We start from the raw sequence: 21,260 nt of genomic DNA, 5'->3' as shown, positions 1-21,260 counted from the left end.
TTTACGTATTTTTATTTGAAAGGCAGAGTGACAAGGAGAGACACAGAGACCTTCCATCTACTGGTTCACCTTCCAAATGGCCACAATGGCTAGAGCTGGGCCAGGCTGCACCCGGGAGCCTGTAACTCCATCCAGATCTTCCACAGAGGTGGCAGGGCCCAAGCACTTGGGCCATCTTCTACTGCTTTCCCAGGCACATTATCAGGGAGCTGGATGGGAAGCAGGACGACTAGGACTTGAACTGGCTGCTCATATAGAACGCAGGCATCTCAGGTAGCTTCTTAACCCGCTGCACTACAATGCCAACCCCTTTCTTTAGATTTTTATAAAGAGTTGAATAATACAGTAATAATTCCTTTCCTGTATTACCCCAGAGAAAGTTACTGCTACCATGAATTCAGTAGGTATCACCTCCATATGTATTTTTATACTTTTTTTTTTTTTTTTTTTTGACAGGCAGAGTGGACAGTGAGAGACAGACAGAGAGAAAGGTCTTCCTTTGCCGTTGGTTCACCCTCCAATGGCCGCCGTGGCTGGCGCGCTGCGGTCGGCGCACCGCGCTGATCCGATGGCAGGAGCCAGGTGCTTCTCCTGGTCTCCCATGGGGTGCAGGGCCCAAGCACTTGGGCCATCCTCCACTGCACTCCCTGGCCACAGCAGAGAGCTGGCCTGGAAGAGGGGCAACTGGGACAGAATCCGGCGCCCCGACTGGGACTAGAACCCTGTGTGCCGGTGCCGCTAGGTGGAGGATTAGCCTATTGAGCCGCAGTGCCGGCGAATTTTTATACTTTTATCATTGTATGTTTGTATACTCAAAAACATTATATATATATACATATTTTTTTTAAAGATTGACCTAATTTTTTGAAAGGGAGAATTAGGGAGGAAGAGAAGAAAGAGAAACAGATCTTGCATCTGCTGGCTCACTCCTCAAATGGCTGCAACAGCCATGGCTGGGTCAGGCTGAAGTCAGGAGCCAGAGCTTCATCCAGGTTTCCTATATGGGTGCAGAGGCCCAAATACTTGGAATGTCCTCCACTGCTTTCCCAGGCTCATTAGACAGGGAGCTGCATTGGAAGTGGAGCAGCCGGGACTCAAACCAGTGCCCATATGGGATGCCAGTGCTGTAGACAGTGGCTTATCCTGCTGAGCCACAGCACTTGCCCCTGTGTACATTATATTTTCTAGGTTTAAATTTTTACATAAGTATGTATGTTTTTGATTTTTTTTAATTTAACATTATTTTCCCCATGATTTATCCCTGTTTTAGAGTTATGCCAAGTTCATTTATGATAGCTACTGTATATCATTACTTTACATTTATATATATATATATTCTATTGACAGACATTTAAGTTGCTTCTAATTTTTTTTTGCCTCTTTTGATCCTAGCAATTTCTTTCTTTTTTGGTAAAGATTTATTTATTTGGCATTACATTATTTATTTGGTATTATGCCAGCATCCCATAGGGGCACCAGTTTGAGTTCTGGCTGCTTTATTTCCAATCCAGCTCCCTGCGAATGGCCTGGGAAAAGCAGCAAAAGATGGCCCAAGTGCTTGGGCCCCTGCCACTCATATGGGAGACCCTGAGGAAGCTCCTGGCTTCAGCCTGGCCCAGCCCCCAGACATTGCAGCCTTTTGGGGAGTAAGCCAGAGGACGGAAGATCGATTCTGTCTCTCTCTCTTTTTCTCTCTCTCTCTCTCATTCAAATCTTCAGCAGCATTCAGTATCTTTCAAATACTTCCACTTGGGAGTAAACTTCTTTAATCTTTTTAGTTCTTTATTGAATATATCTCATATTTCTGAATCCTTTCTTTTGCTATGTCATTAATTCTGTATATAACTAGTAAGCCTGCATCTTTTAACCAGCAGTTTTTTTTTGCCAAAAAATGGTAAAAACTTGGACTTACACTCCTTTTCAGAAATAGGGGAAACACAAATGCCATTTAGTAAACTTGAATCTTCTTGAAGAATGGACTTCTGTAAATAAGAAAATAATGTGCTTAACGCTTTTGCTTTTTTCACTTTTTATTAATTTTGTAGAATATTACTAATTTTGTAGTCTATTATTCGATTTTTTTTAACTGAAGGTGCTTTGATTAACTAATAAAAAATTTAATTGTAGAACTATCCTGCTAATTTCTAGCAACAAGAGAGCCATATTAAAAATCAGTATACTCATCTCTCCCCACCTGACATTCAAAATACAAGGTGTTGGTGAGAAAGCAGTGGTGTTTGTCGTCCTAGACAACCCTTACAAGCCTGCAAAGCTGCTTTCTGCAGGCACATTTCTGAGTATGTGAATAGACACATGAACACATAGAAACATTTAAAAATACTCAGACTTTTGTGATTGTTGATAATTGGAGAAGCAGCAGAGCTGCTTCATAGCATAGTGATAAAGAACATGAGCTTTGGAATCAGAAGCTATGTCTGTTTCTAATCCTAGCTCTGGCATTTACCCAGCAGTAAATGCTTGTCTGTAAAATGAGAATAATAGTAGAACCTACTGCACAGGTTTATCATAAGGATTAAATTAACATACGTAAAGCACTTAGCAAAATCCCTGGAATATAGTAAGGGTTCTGTATATAAGTTATTTTAATGGACTTTCACTGATCATTACTAGAAATGTCTCTAATTCTGATGTTCTTAGGTATATTGCAAAGTATATGTAAAAGACCTTGTTCTGTAACTGGTGTGGCAGCAACACAATAAAATGTTACCTATATTATAGCTACTAAATGTTCATTTTTCTTATGTAGTTGTCTTAATTTTGAATTGCTTGTGGACTCAGGTTGTTCCAGAGGTTGCCATTGTTTTTTTTTTTTTTTTAAATCATCTTTTTGTCCTCTTTCATCATCATCAGTGTTATTTCTGATACTTACAGTGCCTGCTGTTTACTCTTACATGCTGGACAGTGTCTAGGTACTTTACAGATGCTATGTCTAGAGCTTAAAACACTTACTGTTGAAGTGAGGTGCACGTTTTTAAAATTTCAGAGCAAATATTTATGATAGTTTCTAAAAAGAATACTTTTATTTGAGGGAAGCACTAATATGATTTCTTCGATAAACATTTTAACTTAATTAAGGTTTTAATCAGGTTTTAAAACTTTATTAAAAATAGATTGATGGTGTCCATTGGGTAGCTGCCAAAAAAAAGTGTATAAATATAATAGGTATTAGCCTTAAAAAGGAAGGGAATTGGGGACTGGCACTGTGGCGTAGCCGGTAAAGTTGGCACCTGCAGTGCTGGCATCCCATATGGGCACCAGTTCGAGTCCTGGCTGCTCTACTTCCTGAACAGCTCTCTGGGCTGGGAAAGCAGTAGAAGACTTGGGCCCCTGTAGCCACATGGGAGACCCAGAAGAAGCTCCTAACTTCAGATTGGCATAGCTCTGGCCATTGTGGCCATCTGGGAAGTGGACCAGCGATGGAAGACCTGTTTCTTTCTTTCTTTTTTTTTTTTTTTTTTCCTATTTTTTTAGAAGATTAATTTATTTGAAATAGTTAAAGAGAGAGGGAAAGATAGAGATATATCTTCCATCACTGGTTCACTCCCCCAGATGGCCTCAATGCCTAGGGCTAGGCCAGGCCGAAGCCAGGAGCTTCTTCCAGGTCTCCCACATAGATGATAGAGGCCCAAGCACTTGGGCCATCTTCTGCTGCTTTCCCAGGCCATTAGCAGGGAGTTGGATGAGAAGTGTAGAGCAGCTGGTCTCGAAAAAGTAACCATATAGGATTCTAGCTTTGCAGGTAGCAGCTTTACCTGTTATGCCGCAACGCTGGCCCCTGCTTTTCTTTTGTGTTTTGAAAAGACCATTTAATAAATTATAGGAGATATCCTCTCCCAAATTTGAGTAAATTTAGCAAATTGTTTACAAGGTATTGAAGATTCCTGGCCCAAGATTTGAGAGCAAACGAGAACCCAGAGAAGAAACCCAGCTGTTCAGAGCTGCTTCTTCCCTGAGAATTTTTGCCAACATGGAAGAAGAAATTGTGAAACTGTCATTCTGAAGATAGAGAAATGGCATGGAAAAAGCCGGGAGCCCGGAAAAAGTCCCACTGTGAGAACTGGGCCTCCAGTGCTGTCAGAGGAGGAGTACACTGCAAAGAAACCCATATTCACATAGACTAAAAGCTGGTTTCTCATTTAATTATCCAGGGAAAGTCAAATCTTGAGTTTGGATTAAAGAAAATTCTGTGTGGAGAATATACTGTCACTTTGGGCATCACAATATTCCTGCAAGTAACTGTTCAACACACAGCTACTCAAGGAAACATACAGCAATGAAGAGCCAGCAGACACTAAGACAGCAGGACCACCTAGTTACCAGGAAGTATGGAATTAGCAGAATAGACCATGAGATTACATTTTTAATGATCTAAGAAAAGCAGAAGTAGAAAACTTTGGCATGGAACTTAAAATGATTAAAAAGTGACACAGCATGTTTGAAAACAAAAATTCAGAATTGAAAAACAACATTAGCCAGAAGAGCTCTAGATGAATTCAATGGTGGATTAGTGAGCTAGGTCGGTAGAAACTATCTAGAATGTGGACAAGATGAAAAGGTAGAAAACATAGGGGATTCTCAACACAGAGTGATAAAATCTAGTGTTTAGTGGGATTCTAAGAGGAAGGAAGGGAGAGAGTAAGAAGTAATGGCTGAGAAGTGTCCTGAACTGATGGAAGATCCACAGGTTCAGGAAGCCTACAACATCCAAGAGGGATTATGTTCATTTCTCTGTTGCTACATAAGACATTACTCCAAAATTTAGGAGTTTAAAATAGCAAAGAAGCATGTCAAAGGTCCTGGGGGTCATGAATTAGGTAGTGGTTTGAGCTATATGGTTCGGGGTTAAGAGTCTGTCATGAGGTTGCGTTCGTCTGAAAGCTTTACTGAGGCCAAGAGATCTTCCAGGGTGTCTCACTTGCATGACTGGCAATTTAGTGCTGGCTTTTGGCTGTTCTTTCTTTTCTTTTTTAAAAAATATTTGAAAGGCAGGAAAGAGATCCTCTGTTTGCTGATTCACTCCCCCAAAAGCTTGCAAGAGCTGGGGCTGGGCCAAGCTGAAGCCAGGAGGCAGGAACTCTATCTGAATCTCCTATGGGGGTAGCAGGAACGATGTACTTGAGCCATCACCTGCTGTCTCCCAGGGTGTGCATTAGCAGGAAGCTGGATCAAAGGCAGGGCTTGATCCCAGGTACTCCTGGACTGGATTTGTGCATCCCAAGTGGTGTATTAACCTGCTCACATGCCCTTGGCCCCAGTTCTTAGATGGGCCTTGAGTTTTATATGAACCTCTCCAAAGCAAGTGGTTTGAGAGAGACAGATGGAAGCTGCAGTATCTTAGGCATACTCAGTCATTTCTCAATAGAGGACCATATTGAGACTATTACACAGGTGTGAGTACTAGACAATAAGTAAACAGAAATCCCGACATCGGACATATTACAGAGAAACTAGGAGAGCATATTGAGGACTGGGCAAGTGGGAGAATTAAGGATGTTTGCAATACATTGAACTTTGGTATCTAAGCTGAGCAAGAAGGGAAGTGGGGACATATGAAGAAGCTAGATGGAAGCTAGTGGAAGAAATGGTAAAATTAACAGTTGGAAGGAATGAATGAGATAGAATTACTGGTGAAGATGAAGTGGAAGAATAGCAGGTGCTGGTGGTCAGGTGTTGGGATGCTTAAAATATTTTTCTTTTTAAATATTTACTTTAGAGGCAGAGATTTTGAAGACAGTGTAGTACTTGGTGCTTTGTGATATGACCAAGAATGGGAAGCTAGAATGATATGTTGGACTTGACTGTGGTGAGGAGGTCAGAGATCTGAAGGGAGGTAGCGTTGGATGTGTCATCCATGTGATTGTTGATGTCACCAAGAGCTGTTTAGGGGTAGAATGGACAATGGTAAAATTCTGAGGTCTATTCAAAGAGTGAGGAGGTTGAGAATCTGTCAGTGTCATGAGCAAGGTAGGAGGATAGTATATGATAAGATCTTAAGGCAAGAAATTACAGTGCACCAGGGTACCTCCAGTAGTTGGTAGAGATGCATATTATGTAAGAACTATTCATGGCTTTCAGTGGTTTTTGTTGGTGTTGCGTTGAAATAAATTGATCTTTCAATTCTATTCTTCCATGGACTTTTTTTGAAATACCGTTCATATGTTTGAAAAAACAAAAGGTTTAAAAGAAGCAAGGAGAAATATCCTCCTCTTACAGGAGGGAAGCAACAATCTCCAAAGGAGGGGAGTTCAGGTAACAGCCAGATTTTGGTTAAGAACAGAAGAGGAACTTTTTAGGGAGAGGGTTAAGGGGTGGAAGAGTTTGCTCAATAAAATTAACCATTATTGTCATTAGCATTTTCAGAATTATATCTTATGATTAGCTATTACATTACACTATTGTTATTTCTGGACATTGTTATAAATTTTATACTGTAGGTGTGTCATTTATTACTGAGTTTTCTGTGAAAGTTTGGATATCAGGCCTGTAATAATGAACATCAAACAATCACAGTTTTTTTTTTTTTTTCTTGGTAATTAAATAAAGGAAAGCCTTGGTTCCACAAGGCTAGACTTCGACAATCACTATCTTATACATATTGGAAAATCAGGTTCACATGTATTTGGAATGACTACCATATGCCATCCTATTGCTGGGAAAACAAAGATAGGATACCTCTTCCTAAGGAGTGTGGACTAGTGAGCTCAATGGGCTATCACTCGTGTGCATGTTCTTCCATACATACATAGCCCTAAGGATTTTATGAACACATATGCCAACATCAGACTGTTAGCAGTGGTCACCCTGACAGTGAAGGGAATGAAAGGGCAGTATATTAAGGGGAATTTTCTACTTTTAGCCTATGTTCTTTGAATCTCTTATGAAGATGTATTCATGTCATTTCCTAATATATTAAGAAAGAATTTAGGAAATTATAGTTTGCTTTGTGATAATAAAAGAAAACATGGGGTTTTTTAAGCCTGTGTCTGTTTCTTCTAGGCAGGAATACCAATGGGACCACTGCCAGCAGCGGGAATGCCTTACCTGGGCCAAGCGCCGTTCCTGGGCATGCGTCCTGCAGGCCCACAGTACACTCCAGACATGCAGAAGCAGTTTGCTGAAGAGCAGCAGTAAGAGACCTCCAGGCTTCAAGGAGATCAAAGACATCTGATCACAACTGTTGATTAAAAATTGTCAGATGTTCTCTAATGCATATTTGAAATCAAAACAGTCAAGTTGCCTTTTAAACTCTTTAAAATACTTTTTTCAATTAGAAATTTAGAGCTAGGGGGGACTTTAGAGATCGTCTAGTTCAGTTTTTACATCTAGAGAAAGTCAAGTCCAGAGAAATCAAATGACTTGTCAATGCAGGTTACACGGCTGCCAATACAGCCTGGACCCAGAGGCAGGCTTCCCCATTCCCAGAGCATTACTCTTCTCCTGTGTCATGTTCCTTCTCAGATAAGTTTTTTATATGCAGAGCGAAGAGTGCTTACATGTTTGTCTCCCTGGTTTTAGGGATCATTTTGATGTGCAAAAGGTTGTTTCCTGGGACAGGCATTATGGTATAGTGGTTAGGATACTACTTGGGTTGCCCACATCTGCTATCAGAGTGTTGGGGTTGGAGTTTAGACTCCATTCCCATCCAGCTTCCTGCTAATGCATCTGGGAGGCAACAGGTGATGGCTCAAGTACTTGGGTCCCCACCACCCAATTGGGAGACCTATTGGAGCTCCTGGCCTGGCCCTAGCCACTGTGTGCATTTGGAGAGTAAACCAGTGGATGGAAGATATGTCCCTCTCCCTCCCTGTGTATCTCTTCCAAATAAATAAAAATAAGTAAATAAAGTTTTTTTTAAAGAGATTTTTCTTCTTGCAAATTAGGTGAGAAACAAATTCACATATCTAAGTGAATAAATCATTTTAAGACTTATTTCAAATATTTTGGAGTTAATACAGTGAGGAGGAGCGGCCGACACTGTGGCACAGTGGGTTAAGCTGCAGTCTGCATTGCTGGCATCCCTGGGCACCAGTCCATGTCCCCGCTGCTCCACTTCCAATCCAGCTCCCTGCTAATAGCGTGGGAAAGTAGCAAAAGATGGCCCAAGTGCTTGGGCCCCTGCCACCTATGTGGGAGATCTGGAGGAAGCTCCTGACTTTGGCCTGGCCTAGCCCCAGCCATTGAGGCCATCTGGGGAGTGAGCCAGCAGATAGAAGATCTCTTTGTTTTTCTCTCTCTCGCTAGCTCTGTAATTCTGACTTACGAATAAATAAACACCTTTAAAAATAAATATAGCAAGGAGGAAACGGGATTGTCAAAAGAACGTTAGGTATGATCAGCAGTGAAGTTTATGGTTTCGGAAATACAAGATGGTATTGACGAAACTGTTAATAGAGTTCTGAATGTAACACGGTTGATAATTCCTGAAACTTGTTCTTCATTAGATCATTTTTCCTTCAGAAAACGTTTTGAACAGCAGCAGAAACTTTTAGAAGAAGAACGAAAAAGACGCCAGTTTGAAGAACAGAAGCAAAAGCTCAGACTCCTGAGTAGCGTGAAACCCAAGGTAATGAATTCCCCACCCAAAACACACGCCGTGAGTTTCCCTCATGGACACTGAGTGGGTTTTGTCGCAGAGCCACCAGTCCAAGTTGAGGATGTGATGGACGAGCTTCCTGTGGCTTACCTAAGTCCTAAAGTGAAGGGTTTTTCATTTTCCGTAAAGGTGCTCTGTTGTGGGTGGGAACTCGACATTTGCTGCCCTCCTCTCACCGCTTTTTTTGCCACCATGGCAATGTTTGTTTTCTTGGGAAGCAGTGGTCCTAAGTGTAATGGTAAGAAATGGATTTCTCTTAAGACCCTCTCAGGACACTTATTATCTAACAGCTTTATATTTACATTTTTATATATGGGCCTTTTATATTTTTACATTTTATGGAATGTCATTTTATGCCTGTTTCATGCACTAAGTGATGTCGTGGTGACGTGCAGAATTCACTATCAGAAGTATATGATAAAAATAGTGGAAACAGAGTAATACCTCTGCTTTTAAATTGGGAGGGTTTAAGACAAAGTTGAGAGATGAGTGAAGAAATTAAATATATTTGTTATCTTTTAGACAGGAGAGAAGAGTAGAGATGATGCTTTGGAAGCCATAAAAGGGAATTTAGATGGGTTTTCCAGAGATGCTAAGATGCATCCTACTCCAGCGTCGCACCCCAAAAAACCAGGTAGTTTTAAGAGGCATTAAAATTTTCTTTTCTCAGAAGGTGATATATAGTGCCTGTGTTGAAATGACCATTATATGTGTGTTAATCTCTTCCTCCAAACTAAGTACAGAGATTTGGATGTTTAAGATACACAGTGAGGGCCTGCACTGTGATGCAATGGGTTAAGCTGTCGTCTACAGTGCCTGCATCCCATATGGGTGCCAGTTCGAGTCCTGGCTGCTCCACTTCCAATCCAGCTCCCTGCTAATGCACCTTGGAAAGCAGCAGAAGCTACCCAAGTGCTTGGGACCTACCACCCATGTGGAAGACCTGGAAGAAGCTCCTTGCTTTGGCCTGGCCCAGCACTGGCTCGCTCTTTCTTTCTTTCTTTCTTTCTGTCTGTATGTCTGTCTGTCTGTCTCAGGCAGAGTTAGACAGTGAGAGAGAGAGAGACAGAGAGAAAGGTCATCCTTTTCCGTTGGTTCACCCCCCAAATGGCTGCTACGGCCAGCGGGCTGCACCGATCTGAAGCCAGGAGCCAGGAGCTTCTTCCTGGTCTCCCATGCGGGTGCAGGGCCCAGGCACTTGGGCCATGCTCCTGCACTCCTGGGCCACAGCAGAGAGCTGGACTGGAAGAGGAGCAACCGGGACAGAACCCGGCACCCCGACCGGGACTAGAACCCGGGGTGCCGGTGCCGCAGGCAGAAGTTTAGCCTAGTGAGCTGCAGCACCGTCCAGCACTGGCTGTTTCTGCCACTGGGGAGTGAACCACTGGATGGAAGATCTTTCTCTCTGTAACTCTGCCTTTCATATTAATAAATCTATTTTAAAAAAAGAAAAAGATACCCAGCAATTTAGGAGCTGTGGTCTGGATAAACCCCTCCCCCCCGAGGCTTATTTATTTATTTGAAAGAGTTAGAGAGAGATGCAGAGAGAAGTCTAACATCTTGCTGGTTCACTCCCAGATGAACAACAATGGCCACAGCTGGGCCAGGCTGAAGCCAGGAGCTTCTTCCCAGTCTCCCACATGGGTAGCAGGGGCCCAAGGCCATCCTCTGCTGCTTTTGCAGGCTGTTAGCAGGGAACTAGCTTGGAAATGGAGCAGCAAGGACAAGAACCGGCGCTCATATTGAATGCCGGCATTGCAAGCAGCAGCTTTACCTTCTGCACCACAGCGCTGGCCCCTGAAGAATGATCTTGAGAGGAAATAAACCTCTTTGTTGTCTACTTAAATATAAGTATGACAACTTTATTTGTGAATCTTTGGTATATCAGTGAGTAAATTAGGATTTGTGAAACATTCACTCATAGCAAATGTAATAAAAGAGTTAATATGTTCCATTGCTTTAAAATAACTACCTTTCTGGACTGGTTCTGATTTTATTCAATGTGATTAAACTTAAAACTTCTTAAAATATCCCATTTAAAAATTCATATTAGTAATGCTTCTCATGACATTTTAGATTCTTTAATATATTTCTTGATAGTTTTTATTATCAGGTAAGCCAAAAAAAAAAGTGCCTTTTAAGAGCAGGGTGGAGAGATTATATTTTGTTCTTTCGAACATTTAGAAGTTGGAATGAGTCTTGTTTGCACAGCTCTTACCACATCCCTTTTAACATTTTGATATTCTGACCTGATTTTTGAAAACAGAAGACTATGAACGGATGAATAGTCCTCATAAATCAGTTAGCCAAACAAGAAAGCACTGTCTACTGCTAGGAAATGTTACACTGATCAATTTTTTCTTGAATCTTTTTATTAGAGTGCCTTCGTGTTGTTGGTTTCTCTACTTGAGAAGCAGAGAAACACCGAAGTAGAGAGATACACACAGAGAGAATCCTCAGCTGCTGGTTCACTCCTCAAATGCCTGCCATGGCCAAGACTGGGAGTCTGAACCTCAGTGCAGGTCTCCCGCCTGAGTCCCAGGAATCCAGTCACTTGAGCCATCACTGCTACCTCCCCAGATCTGCATCAGCAGGAAGCTGGGTGTCAATTCCAGGCACTCCAGTTTGTGACACAGGCCTCTAAAAGGCTAGGCTAAACTCCCACCTGTCTAGGATCTTTTATGGGTGGTACCAGGAGGGAATGATATTGTCACAATAATTAATTTTTAATTTTCTGCAGCAGTTTTAATTGTATTCTATTCATTTCATGTGTTAGATCATATACCTAGATTACTATTCCAAAATATGCCCCAGAGTTAATATGCTAAGATTGAAAAGAAGGGGCCTACACTGTGGCATAGCGGGTTAATGCCCTGACCTGAAGCGCCGGCATACCATATGGGCGCTGGTTCTGGTCCCGATTGCTCCACTTCTAATCCAGCTCTCTGCTGTGGCCTGGGAAAGCAGTAGAAGAGGGCCCAAGTCCTTGGGCCCCTGAATCCACGTAGGAGACCTGGAAGAGGCTCCTGGCTTCAGATTGGCACAGCTCTGTCCGTTGCAGCCATCTAGGGAGTGAACCATTGGACGGAGGACCTCTCTCTCTCTCTCTGCCTCTCTTCTCTCTGTGTAACTCTGACTTTCAAATAAATAAATAAATCTTAAAAAAAAAAAAAAAAGATTGGAAAGAGAATGAATCAAAGTAAGAAAGTGAAAGCATATCCAGACAAGAAAGTTAAACACGGAATGAGCTAGTCGAGAAGTAATTTAAGAGTAGATGGGGCCGGTGCTCTGGCGTAGCTGGTAAAGCCACTCCCTGCAGTGCCGGCATCCCACATGGGTGCCAGTTTGAGTCTTGGTTGCTCCACTTCTGATCCAGCTCTCTGCTATGGCCTGGGAAAGCAATGGGAGATGGCCCAAGGCCTTGGGCCCCTGCACGCCCGTGGGAGACCTGGAAGAAGCTCCTGGCCTCCAATCAGCGCATCTCTGGCCGTTGCGGCCAACTGGGGAGTGAACCAGTGGATTGAAGATGTGTGTGTATGTGTGTGTGTGTGTGTCTCTCTCTCTGTCTCTGCACCTCTCCTTCTCTCTCTGTGTAACTGACTTTCAAATAAATCTTAAAAAAAAAAAAAAAAAAAAAAAAAGAGTAGATGCTTGAAGTTAATGCTCAAATGACCCAGCACAGAAGTTAGGAATGGAGAACACAGAGAGGAGTGGTCATTTTTAGGCCATTTTGGCAACCAGCTGTGGTTTCACAGTGAGTACTAACGATGAAAAGTACTCATTGTTAAATAACAAATTGATGCTTTTATGGTCAGATCTTGTGAATTTAGTCAACATGTGCTCAATTCGTAATTTTTAATTGACTGCTTGATGCAGAGCATGAAGCAAACCCACAGAGATTCCAGAGGCTTCCCTTTAGGGTCTTACTAACCCTAGGCCCAGAGTATGTAGAAATAGTTAATCTTTTCACCGCCAAAGGCATTTCTAATTTTCCCCCATAAAATATTTATCTTAAAATCTTAAAATATAAACTGTATCATAATTTTATGCTGCTTAATAATTACATTTATAGCTGTAAGAATTTGAGTCAAAATATGTTCCATATAGAATTAACAATTCCAGCCAAATGCAAAAAAAAAAAATAAAGTGGATTTAGCCTTTGCAGCATGTTGCTAATACATAGGGGCCATATTATAAAAATGTTCACAGTAGGGCCTGACATTGTGGCACAGCAGGTTCTTCTGCTCATATCAGAGTGCCAGTTCAAATCCCAGCTAAACAAAATTAAGGCAGTAATTTTGCATCTTTCATAAAATTTTTAATACTTCCAAATCTTACTTCATTGCTATAAAGAAGATACTAAGTGTGTAGTGTCCCCATATTTCAGATGAGAGCCTTTCTAACAGGGAGCTGGGTTGCAAGTGCAGAGGCAGGACTTGATCCAGCAGCCGATACTGATGCCAGCACTGCAGGCCGTGGTTGAACCAGCTGAGCCACCACACCGGCTGCCCAGATGAGAGCCTTTTTAAAGAAAAGTCTGCTCCCTGTGACATTAAACTTCAGTAAATATTGAAGCAATTGAGAGTAGTTAAAAACGTGAAGAAGCAACAATAAAGTGTGTTACTAATGAGCTTTGTACTAAATCTGGCCCCTGTGGAGCAGGCTTACTACATAAATGAATCTCACTTTAACAATAAAAAGCCGCAGTGATGTTTATAAAAATCCTTTAGTGCTGAAGATCTTTTTATGTAGTCCTCAGGCAGGCTTACTTTCTATTTGTTTATTAAGATTTATTTATTTATAAGGCAGAGTTACAGAGGAGACAGAGATCCTCCATCTGCTGGCTCGCTCCCCAGATGTCTATGATGGCTGGAGCTGGGATGATCCATAGCTAGAAGCTTCTTTCAGATCTCCCACGTGGGCACAGGGGCCCAAGGACTTGGGCTATCTTCTGCTGCTTTCCCAGGCGCATTAGTAGAGAGCTAGATCAGAAGTGGGGCAACCAGGACATGAACCATCACCCAGGGATGCTCAGCACCACAGCACCAACTGTGCTACAATGCTGGCCCCATGCTTACTTTCTTATATTGACCATTGAGTTGTTTGGTTGAGTACTTTAATATGGTATGCCAGTTTTGATAACTTTCATAGGAAAGTGTTACCTTTATAATGTACTTAACACTTTTGTTTTTTGTAATTTTCATGTGATCTATTCAGAGTTCATGGATCAGGGGTGATATATAAACAAATTACAAGCTTATATTGTATCTTGTTCCTACTATATTTCTTAATAAATAATTAAGTTTATATTGTGCATTATTTCTCACTGAATTTCCAACTAAATAATGAAATTTAAGCATCAGAATCTGTCTGAAGTGTTTGAGTGTTAGTAGGAACAGTAAAAGGCAAAAAGTAAACCATCAGAGCCTTTGGAGGCTGACATTACCAGATGTGGTATCAGACTTCAGAAAGGCTGCAGAAAAACGGAATTCTGTGATACTTATTTTGGTGCAAAAAAGTTTTGAAGTTCAATTGTACTTTTTTCATAATACACATTTCTGTGAACTTTTTGAAGATCACTCATACATAGGTTTTCTTATATCTGAGATACATTGATTTGAGAGAATATCACCCAGGTAAACTGTTCATTTGGATTTAAAAATAATCACTATGTTGATATAGATTATTAGTGGTCTTGGATAGGGAAAAAATTAGTGTTGACCTAATAAAAGGAAAATTTGAGTTTCACTTTTTTGTTTATGAACCAAGTACAAAGTAGCTCTAGAATTTCCTCTTCGAAAGACACAAAATTGTGTGTAGACATCAGTTTTTTGCAAGTGTTGTCTAATTCCACTTGTTCACCTCCACTATTTTGTTTTGCTGTTTTCTTTTGGAATTGTACTGCATCTCAATTTCTCTTTTCTCTGTTGATTTTCATTTCTGTGTGTTTCATTACCATTTTCCATTTTGCAGATTGTCCCACATCATCTCATTCTACCAAAACTGTCTCCCCATCACCTGCCTTTCTTGATGAAGAAGAATTCAGTGACTTTATGCAGGGGCCTGTTGAAGTTCCCGTATGTGGGCCTTCTTCCACGGCCCAGCCCTTTCAGTCTTTCCATCCTACCACCCCACTTGGCCAGTTGCTTACGCAGAAGGCTGGGGCACAGCCTCTCCCTGCAGGTCAGATTCCAGTGTCATTTGCCTTACATGGTGTCCCTGGGCAAATTCCTTATTCCTCCACTGCTTCAGCCTCACACAGTGTACAGAAAGCAGGTAACTCCTAGCATTATTAATGCAAATATTCATGAGACAGTCTAGGATAATTGACTTGTTATATAAGTAGAGTAATACAGTAATGTTAGCAAGGAAACTTTTATATGAATATATTGGTGCTCTCAAAATTCACCAAAGAGTGTTGAGTTTTAAATTCTGGAGTCTTCACATTCTAGAAAAGTGATTAAAATATGATCCTAAATCAGCAATTTAAACCACCTTAGAACTTGGAAAACAAATTGGTTTCTAAAAAGCATTACTCTTTCATTTGGGAAAAATCACCAATATGGCTTTCTTAAGAATGAAATATTGAAGTGGTCTTTCTGGTTCAGTGAGTGAGAGTACTTGGGGCCAAAGCCCAGGGTGTTCATTCACCGCCTGTCCTTGGATAGGTTGTTAAACATTTCTGTGCCTCAGTTTAAATCATCCATGAAACAATAAGGTCAGCTAAACCCTGTATCTCATGACATACAAGACAGCGCTGGAAGGGATCTTGGCAGATGTGTATAGTTCGAACTGTCTCATTTGACAGACCTGCAAACAGCCCTGGAGGTGTTATTACTGCCCTGAGGCTTGCCGAGTAGTTAAAGTGTCTGTATCGCAGGTAGGTTCCCTGATTTCTAAGGCAGTGCTCCTTGCACTATGCTATTCTACCTGCCTTTTCAGAGAATTCATGAGAATCACAGTTGATTATGAAGTTCTCTTTAAGTTTCTCAAGTCCGATATAAGTGTGTAATGACTGGATTATTTAAAAGATTACATTATGTGTAGCAGAACTTTCCCTTTAGAATATTGGGGTGGAAGTGAATGAAAAGATGAGAAATACGCGATTATATACGAATAATCCTTCATGCTGTTTGTTTAGGCCCTTCTTTGGAGGAGAAGCTCCTAGTGTCTTGTGATATAAGTACATCTGGGCAGGAGCAAATTAACTTAAACACTTCTGAAGTGGGGCACAAAGCCCTAGCCCCGGGTCCCAGTAAGAACCATCCCAGTTTAACGGCCAGTAACGGGGGTGCTGTAGACGGATGTTTAAGTGGTACCACCACTGCAGAGGCAGAAAAGTCTTCAGACCAAAACCTGTCAATTGAAGAGAGTGGTGAGCTCATGAAACATTCAACAAAAAAATTTGCTTAACCAGATGCTCAAATGCTAACACCTTAAGCATTAATCTTATGAATGCTGCTTGATTTTGCTAATTGAAACTATGCTTAAAATATATTTAATGCACTCTTTTCTCCAGTTAACCCCTAAGATTTTGCTCTGAATTCTTTCAAGACACTAAAATTCCTTTTCAAAAATAAGATTTTTATAACCCGTTTTCTTAATAAGAATCATTCCTGATTATAAATATTCTTTCCTTTTGTTTCATAAAAGCTCTCTCTTTGTCCCCTTAAACTTTATGTTCTTCCGTGAAGGTTGAAAAATTAAACTAACTGGAAAAGTCACCAATGAAAATATAGTTTTGCATTCTTCAAAGTAGATCATAAACACTGCGCCTGAAAGATCCAGATTTTATAAACTCATCTTGCAGAGATGAATTAAAATGTGGCGAGCCTAGGAGGCAAATTTATAAAAGATATTTTACTGTATTAAAAAAAAAGAACTCAAAAATTCCTGTACATCTAAGGCAGCAGTGTCGTATTCAGGTAAAGAAATAAAATCAGACTTGCAAAGAAGCATTATTATAAGCCACAAGAAAAGTTTAGGCAATTAAAATTTTTACATAGGTAATTTTTTAAACCATCTGTCTTGTTTTTTCCTTCAGTTTATAAGTGCAAAATGATGCAAGCCTTGTATGACTCAGACTATTGATTTGGTACATTTTAGTTTTTCTTTAATTTATTCTTGATGACATAATGTACAGGAGTTGTTTAGAAACAATATTTTAGTTGTATTGGTGACTTTTTTTAAAAGTGTCTCCAACAAGTGCTCTTTTTTATAAAAAAAACAAGCAAACAGTGACTCAGTGTTTCCACATCTTCTCCATGAGTTGTGTACATTGATGTTTCCTGTTTTGCAGGTGTGGGAGTGTTTCCCTCCCAGGACCCTGCTCAGCCCAGAATGCCTCCTTGGATTTATAATGAGAGTTTGGTTCCAGGTAAAAAAAAAAAAAAACTTCTTTGCCCAGTATTCCCTTTGAGTAGTTTGCTTCCAATATCATGAATTTTATTGTAAATATTACTGTCATGGTTACACAAAATGCAGAAGGAGTTGTCACTTTTCTTTTGTTCTGAAAGAGCACAGAAAATTGATCTGGTTCTTAAGATTGCCTTATATATGGAATAGCTATATCAACAAGAAGAAATTATTTGCTTTGATATTTTAAATGTTTTATTCATCGTCTTAATATTTTTATTTCTAGAAGTGTTCTTTGATTTACTGTGCCTTAAAAGATAATATCAAATGTTCATTTCCAATTATGTTAATTATTGGGTACAGTTTTGTGAATTCTCAACGACTAATGGATTTTTTTAATGTTCATTTTATAAGTTGTCATGTGATATACAAAGTAAGAGACCAGGTGGCTTCCTTGTTCACATTGAAAGGTGGATTTTACTTTTTCCTTTATGTAATTATTACTGCTGAGCCAAAAGGAATCAGGACAGTGCATTTTCTAGAAGCACTCAATTGATACAAGGAAATAATTTATTTAAACCATAATTTATCCATAGAATTTGGGCTGCAGCAGCATATGTTAATCTTTTTTAAAAAAAGATTATTTATTAGAAAGGCAGAGTTACAGAGAGGCAGAGGCAGAGAGAGAGTATCCATCTGCCGTTTCACTCCTCATATGTTAATCCTAAAAAAAAATTGTGAAAACCATTTTTTTTTTATTTGACAGGTAGAGTTGTAGACAGTGAGAGAGAGAGAGAGAAAGAAAAGTCTTCCTTCCATTGGTTCACTCCCCTAATGGCCACTACGGCTGGTGCTGCACCGATCCGAAGCCAGGAGCCAGGTGCTTCCTCCTGGTCTCCTATGCGGGTGCAGGGCCCAAGCACTTGGGCCATCCTCCACTGCCTTTCCGGGCCCCAGCAGAGAGCTGGACTGGAAGAGGAGCAGCCGGGACTAGAACCTGGTGCCCATATGGGATGCCGGCACCGCAGGCAGAGGATTAACCAAGTAAGCCATGGCACCGGCCAAGAAAACCATTTCTAAATAAGGGAGCGGGCATTTAGCCTAGAGGTTAGGATGCTCATGTTGCACATCAGAGTGCCTGAGCTCAATTTTTGGCTCCAGCTCCTGACTCCACTATCTGTCAGTATAGATCCTAGGAGGTAGCAGTGAATGCTCAAGTCATTGAGTTGCCACTGTTTAGGAGACCTGGATGGAGTTCCCAGCTCCTGGCTTCACCCCCAGTTGTTGTAGGCATGTGGGGAGTGAACCAGTGGATGGAAGCTCACTCTTTGTCTTTCTGTCTCCCAAATAAATGTGAAAATAAAAAATGTTAATTAAGGGGGCCCAGTGCTATGGTGTAGCAGGTAAAGCCACTGCCTACAGAATAGGCATTCTATATGGGCACTGAAGTCCCAGCTGCTCCACTTCCCTGCTGATATGCCTGGGAAAGCAGCAGAAGATGGCCAACTGCTTAGACACCCTTGCACCCCCATGGGAGAAGCTTCTGGCTCCTGGTTTCAGGTCAGCCCAGCCCCAGCCATTGCAGCCATTTGGGGAGTGAAGTAGTGAATGGACAATTGATCTCTGTGTCTCCCTTTCTCTCTAACTATGCCTTTTGAATTAGTAAATCTTATTAAAATTTTTATTGACATATAATTGTACATATTTATAGGGTACAGTGTGATAATTTGATAAATATATACAATGTATAGTGGTCAAATCAGAGTAATTAGCATACCCATCTCTTAAATGCTTATTACTTATGTATATTGGGAACCTACAAACTCCTGTTCTAGTTTCTATGCAATATATAATAAATCGTTGTGAACTCTTTTCACCTTTCTGTGCAATAGAACAGTAGAATTTATTCTTTCTACGTAAATTGTGGTATCTATTATCCAACCACTCTCTGTTCCTCTCCTCCTATCCTTCCTGATCTGTTGTGACCACTATTCTGTTCTCGACTTCGATGAAATCAACTTTTTTAGCTTCTGCATGTGAGTGAGAACATAACAGTATTTGTCTTTTTGTAGCTGGCTTAATTTCACTTAGCATGATGTCCACTTCCATCCGTGTTGTCCCAAATAGCTGAAAAATAGGCCATTGTGTATGTTTGCCACATTTTCTTTATCTGTTCATCCGTCTGTGGATACTTAAACTGATTCCATATCTTGGCTATTGCGAAAAGTGCTGCAGTAAACATGGGAGTGCAGATATTTCTTTGATAAATTGATGTTTCTTTTGGCTATTTCTCCAGTAATGGGAGAGCTGGCTCCTATGGTCAGTCTATTTGTAGTTTCACTGAAGACCCTCCGTGCTGTTTTCTATAATGGAACAGAATATGAGACATGTTTCCTTTTCTCTACATTCTCCCCAGCATTTGTTTCTAATTTTTTTGGTAATAGCCATTCTAACTAGGGTGAGATGGTACTTTGTGGCTTTGATTTATGGTTCCCTGATGATTGGTGATATTGATCATTTATTTTAAGATTTATTTATTTTACTTGAAAGTCACAGTTACACAGAGAAGGAGAGGCAGAGAGAGAGAGAGAGAGAGAGAGAGAGAGGTCTTCCATCCGCTGGTTCACTCCCCAGATGGCTGCAACGGCCGGAGCTGCGCCGATCCGAAGCCAGGAGCTTCCTCCAGGTCTCCCACACAGGTGCAAGGGCCCAAGGACTTGGGCTATCTGCTGCTGCTTTCCCAGGCCATAGCAGAGAACTGGATCAGAAGTAGAGCAGCCAGGTCTCGAACTGGCACCTATATGGGATGCTGGCACTGCAGGTGGAAGCTTTACCCACTACGCCGCAGCACCAGCCCCAGGTTGTTTCTTTACTGTGTTGATTGTTTCCCTTGCTGTGCAAAAACTTCTTAGTTCAATATAAATTTCATTTGTTTTTGTTGCCTGTTTTTGGGATCTTATTTTAAAAAATCATTGCCTATACTGATGTCTTAAAGTGTTTCCCCTGTGTTTTCTTCTAGTAATCTTATAATTTCAGCTTTTATGTTTAGGTCTTTGATCCATTCTGAGTTGTGTTTTGTAGATGGTGAGAGATAAGGGTTAGCATGTGTTAATATATTGTGACTTGTTTAATTTAGTGTAGTTTGCTAACACCTTGAAAGCTAAAGGTAAATTCCCTTAGATCTTCAGTTTTCTAGATTGGTCATAGGCTAAATTTGTTGTGAACTTGATTAGATAAAATTCATGCATGATTTCTGTGGCTGAACTTTTTAGAAGAAACTGATAATATCTTTATTGTAGTCACATCCAGAAAGGCTAATTATTCCCAAAACTCTATGGGTCTTCAACTGTGCATAAAACTGCAATGTTCCCTTTGAGCAGTTTGCAGCTATTCTTCTTCCCCTCTGTCCTCGAGCCAGACAAGCAAATAAAAGCTGGGTCTTGTTATTTTTGCGAGTTTTACCTATTTTCTGCCAGTTTGTATTTCTCCTTCCTCTTTTCAAACATAAATTTAAAAAGTCATACATTAAAAGACAAAGTAACGTGTTCTTTTTTCCAGCCTACTAACCTGTAATTCATATTTTTTTTTTATTTGACAGAGTTAGACAGTTAGAGAGAGACAGAGAGAAAGGTCTTCTTCCTTCCATTGGTTCACCTCCCAAATGGCTGCTTTGGCCAGCACTGTGCCAATCCAAAGCCAGGAGCCAGGTGCTTCCTCCTGGTCTCCCATGCAGGAGCAGGGCCCAAGCACTTGGGCCATCCTCTGCTGCCCTCCCGGGCCCCAGCAGAGAGCTGGACTGGAAGAGGAGCAGCCGGGACTAGAACCCTGTGCCCATATGGGACGCCGGTGCCGCAGGCGTAGGATTAGCCAAGTGAGCCACGGCTCCGACCCCCGTAATCCGTATTTTTAATCCTAGGTGTAAAATTTTATTATCAACATTTTTCTCTGTCAGCCTTAGCTTTACTCACTTTGATTTCCAACAACCTTCATAACTGGACTTGCCGGATTTACACCTTATAAGCATATATGCCATGTTAAGTTTTAGTTTCAGGCAAACAGCAAATAATTAAGAATGTCCCATTTTTTGTTTTATATGATAACCCTATCTCTAGCATCCTTCCCATTTAGGCCTTTGGAAAGCCCATGTTACTGTGAAAAACTCACCAGTAGTCCCTTTGTTTGTTTCAAATGCTTGCTCTACTTCCTTGCCCTACGTGAAGCCAAGTCTTTGCTTGAAAGCTGCCTTTCCAGAGATCCGCCACTCATTGGCTTGTTCCAGAGAAAAGCAGTG

The 21,260-nt window shown here is 40.9% G+C and overlaps 1 protein-coding gene across 36 annotated transcripts in view; it reads left to right on the top strand.

The window, feature by feature from the left end:
* The window catches only part of SYNRG (synergin gamma), an 89,565-nt gene that overhangs the window by 15,410 nt on the left and 52,895 nt on the right, over positions 1–21,260 (top strand). For 13 of the 36 annotated variants that reach the window (XR_016223824.1, XR_016223822.1, XR_016223823.1 and 10 more), the window contains exons 4-9: positions 7,018–7,148; positions 8,479–8,584; positions 9,137–9,248; positions 14,588–14,890; positions 15,756–15,989; positions 16,914–16,991. Coding sequence is in view for 32 of the 36 variants with exons in the window: in XM_051824677.3 (XP_051680637.2) it covers positions 7,018–7,148; positions 8,479–8,584; positions 9,137–9,248; positions 14,588–14,890; positions 15,756–15,989; positions 16,914–16,991 (964 nt within the window). In the remaining 4 variants the exon portion in view is untranslated. Of the gene's footprint in view, positions 1–7,017; positions 7,149–7,192; positions 7,212–8,478; positions 8,585–9,136; positions 9,249–14,587; positions 14,891–15,755; positions 15,990–16,913; positions 16,992–21,260 lie in introns of those variants that run through there. The other 23 variants (XR_016223825.1, XM_051824685.3, XM_051824679.3 and 20 more) reach the window with 7 other exon arrangements.

This window comes from Oryctolagus cuniculus, chromosome 17 (genome assembly GCF_051225735.1).
Source record: "Oryctolagus cuniculus isolate XC-2025 breed Fujian yellow rabbit chromosome 17, ASM5122573v1, whole genome shotgun sequence".
NCBI classification, from domain to species: domain Eukaryota; kingdom Metazoa; phylum Chordata; class Mammalia; order Lagomorpha; family Leporidae; genus Oryctolagus; species Oryctolagus cuniculus.
This window is presented reverse-complemented; position numbering and strand designations above follow the sequence as displayed.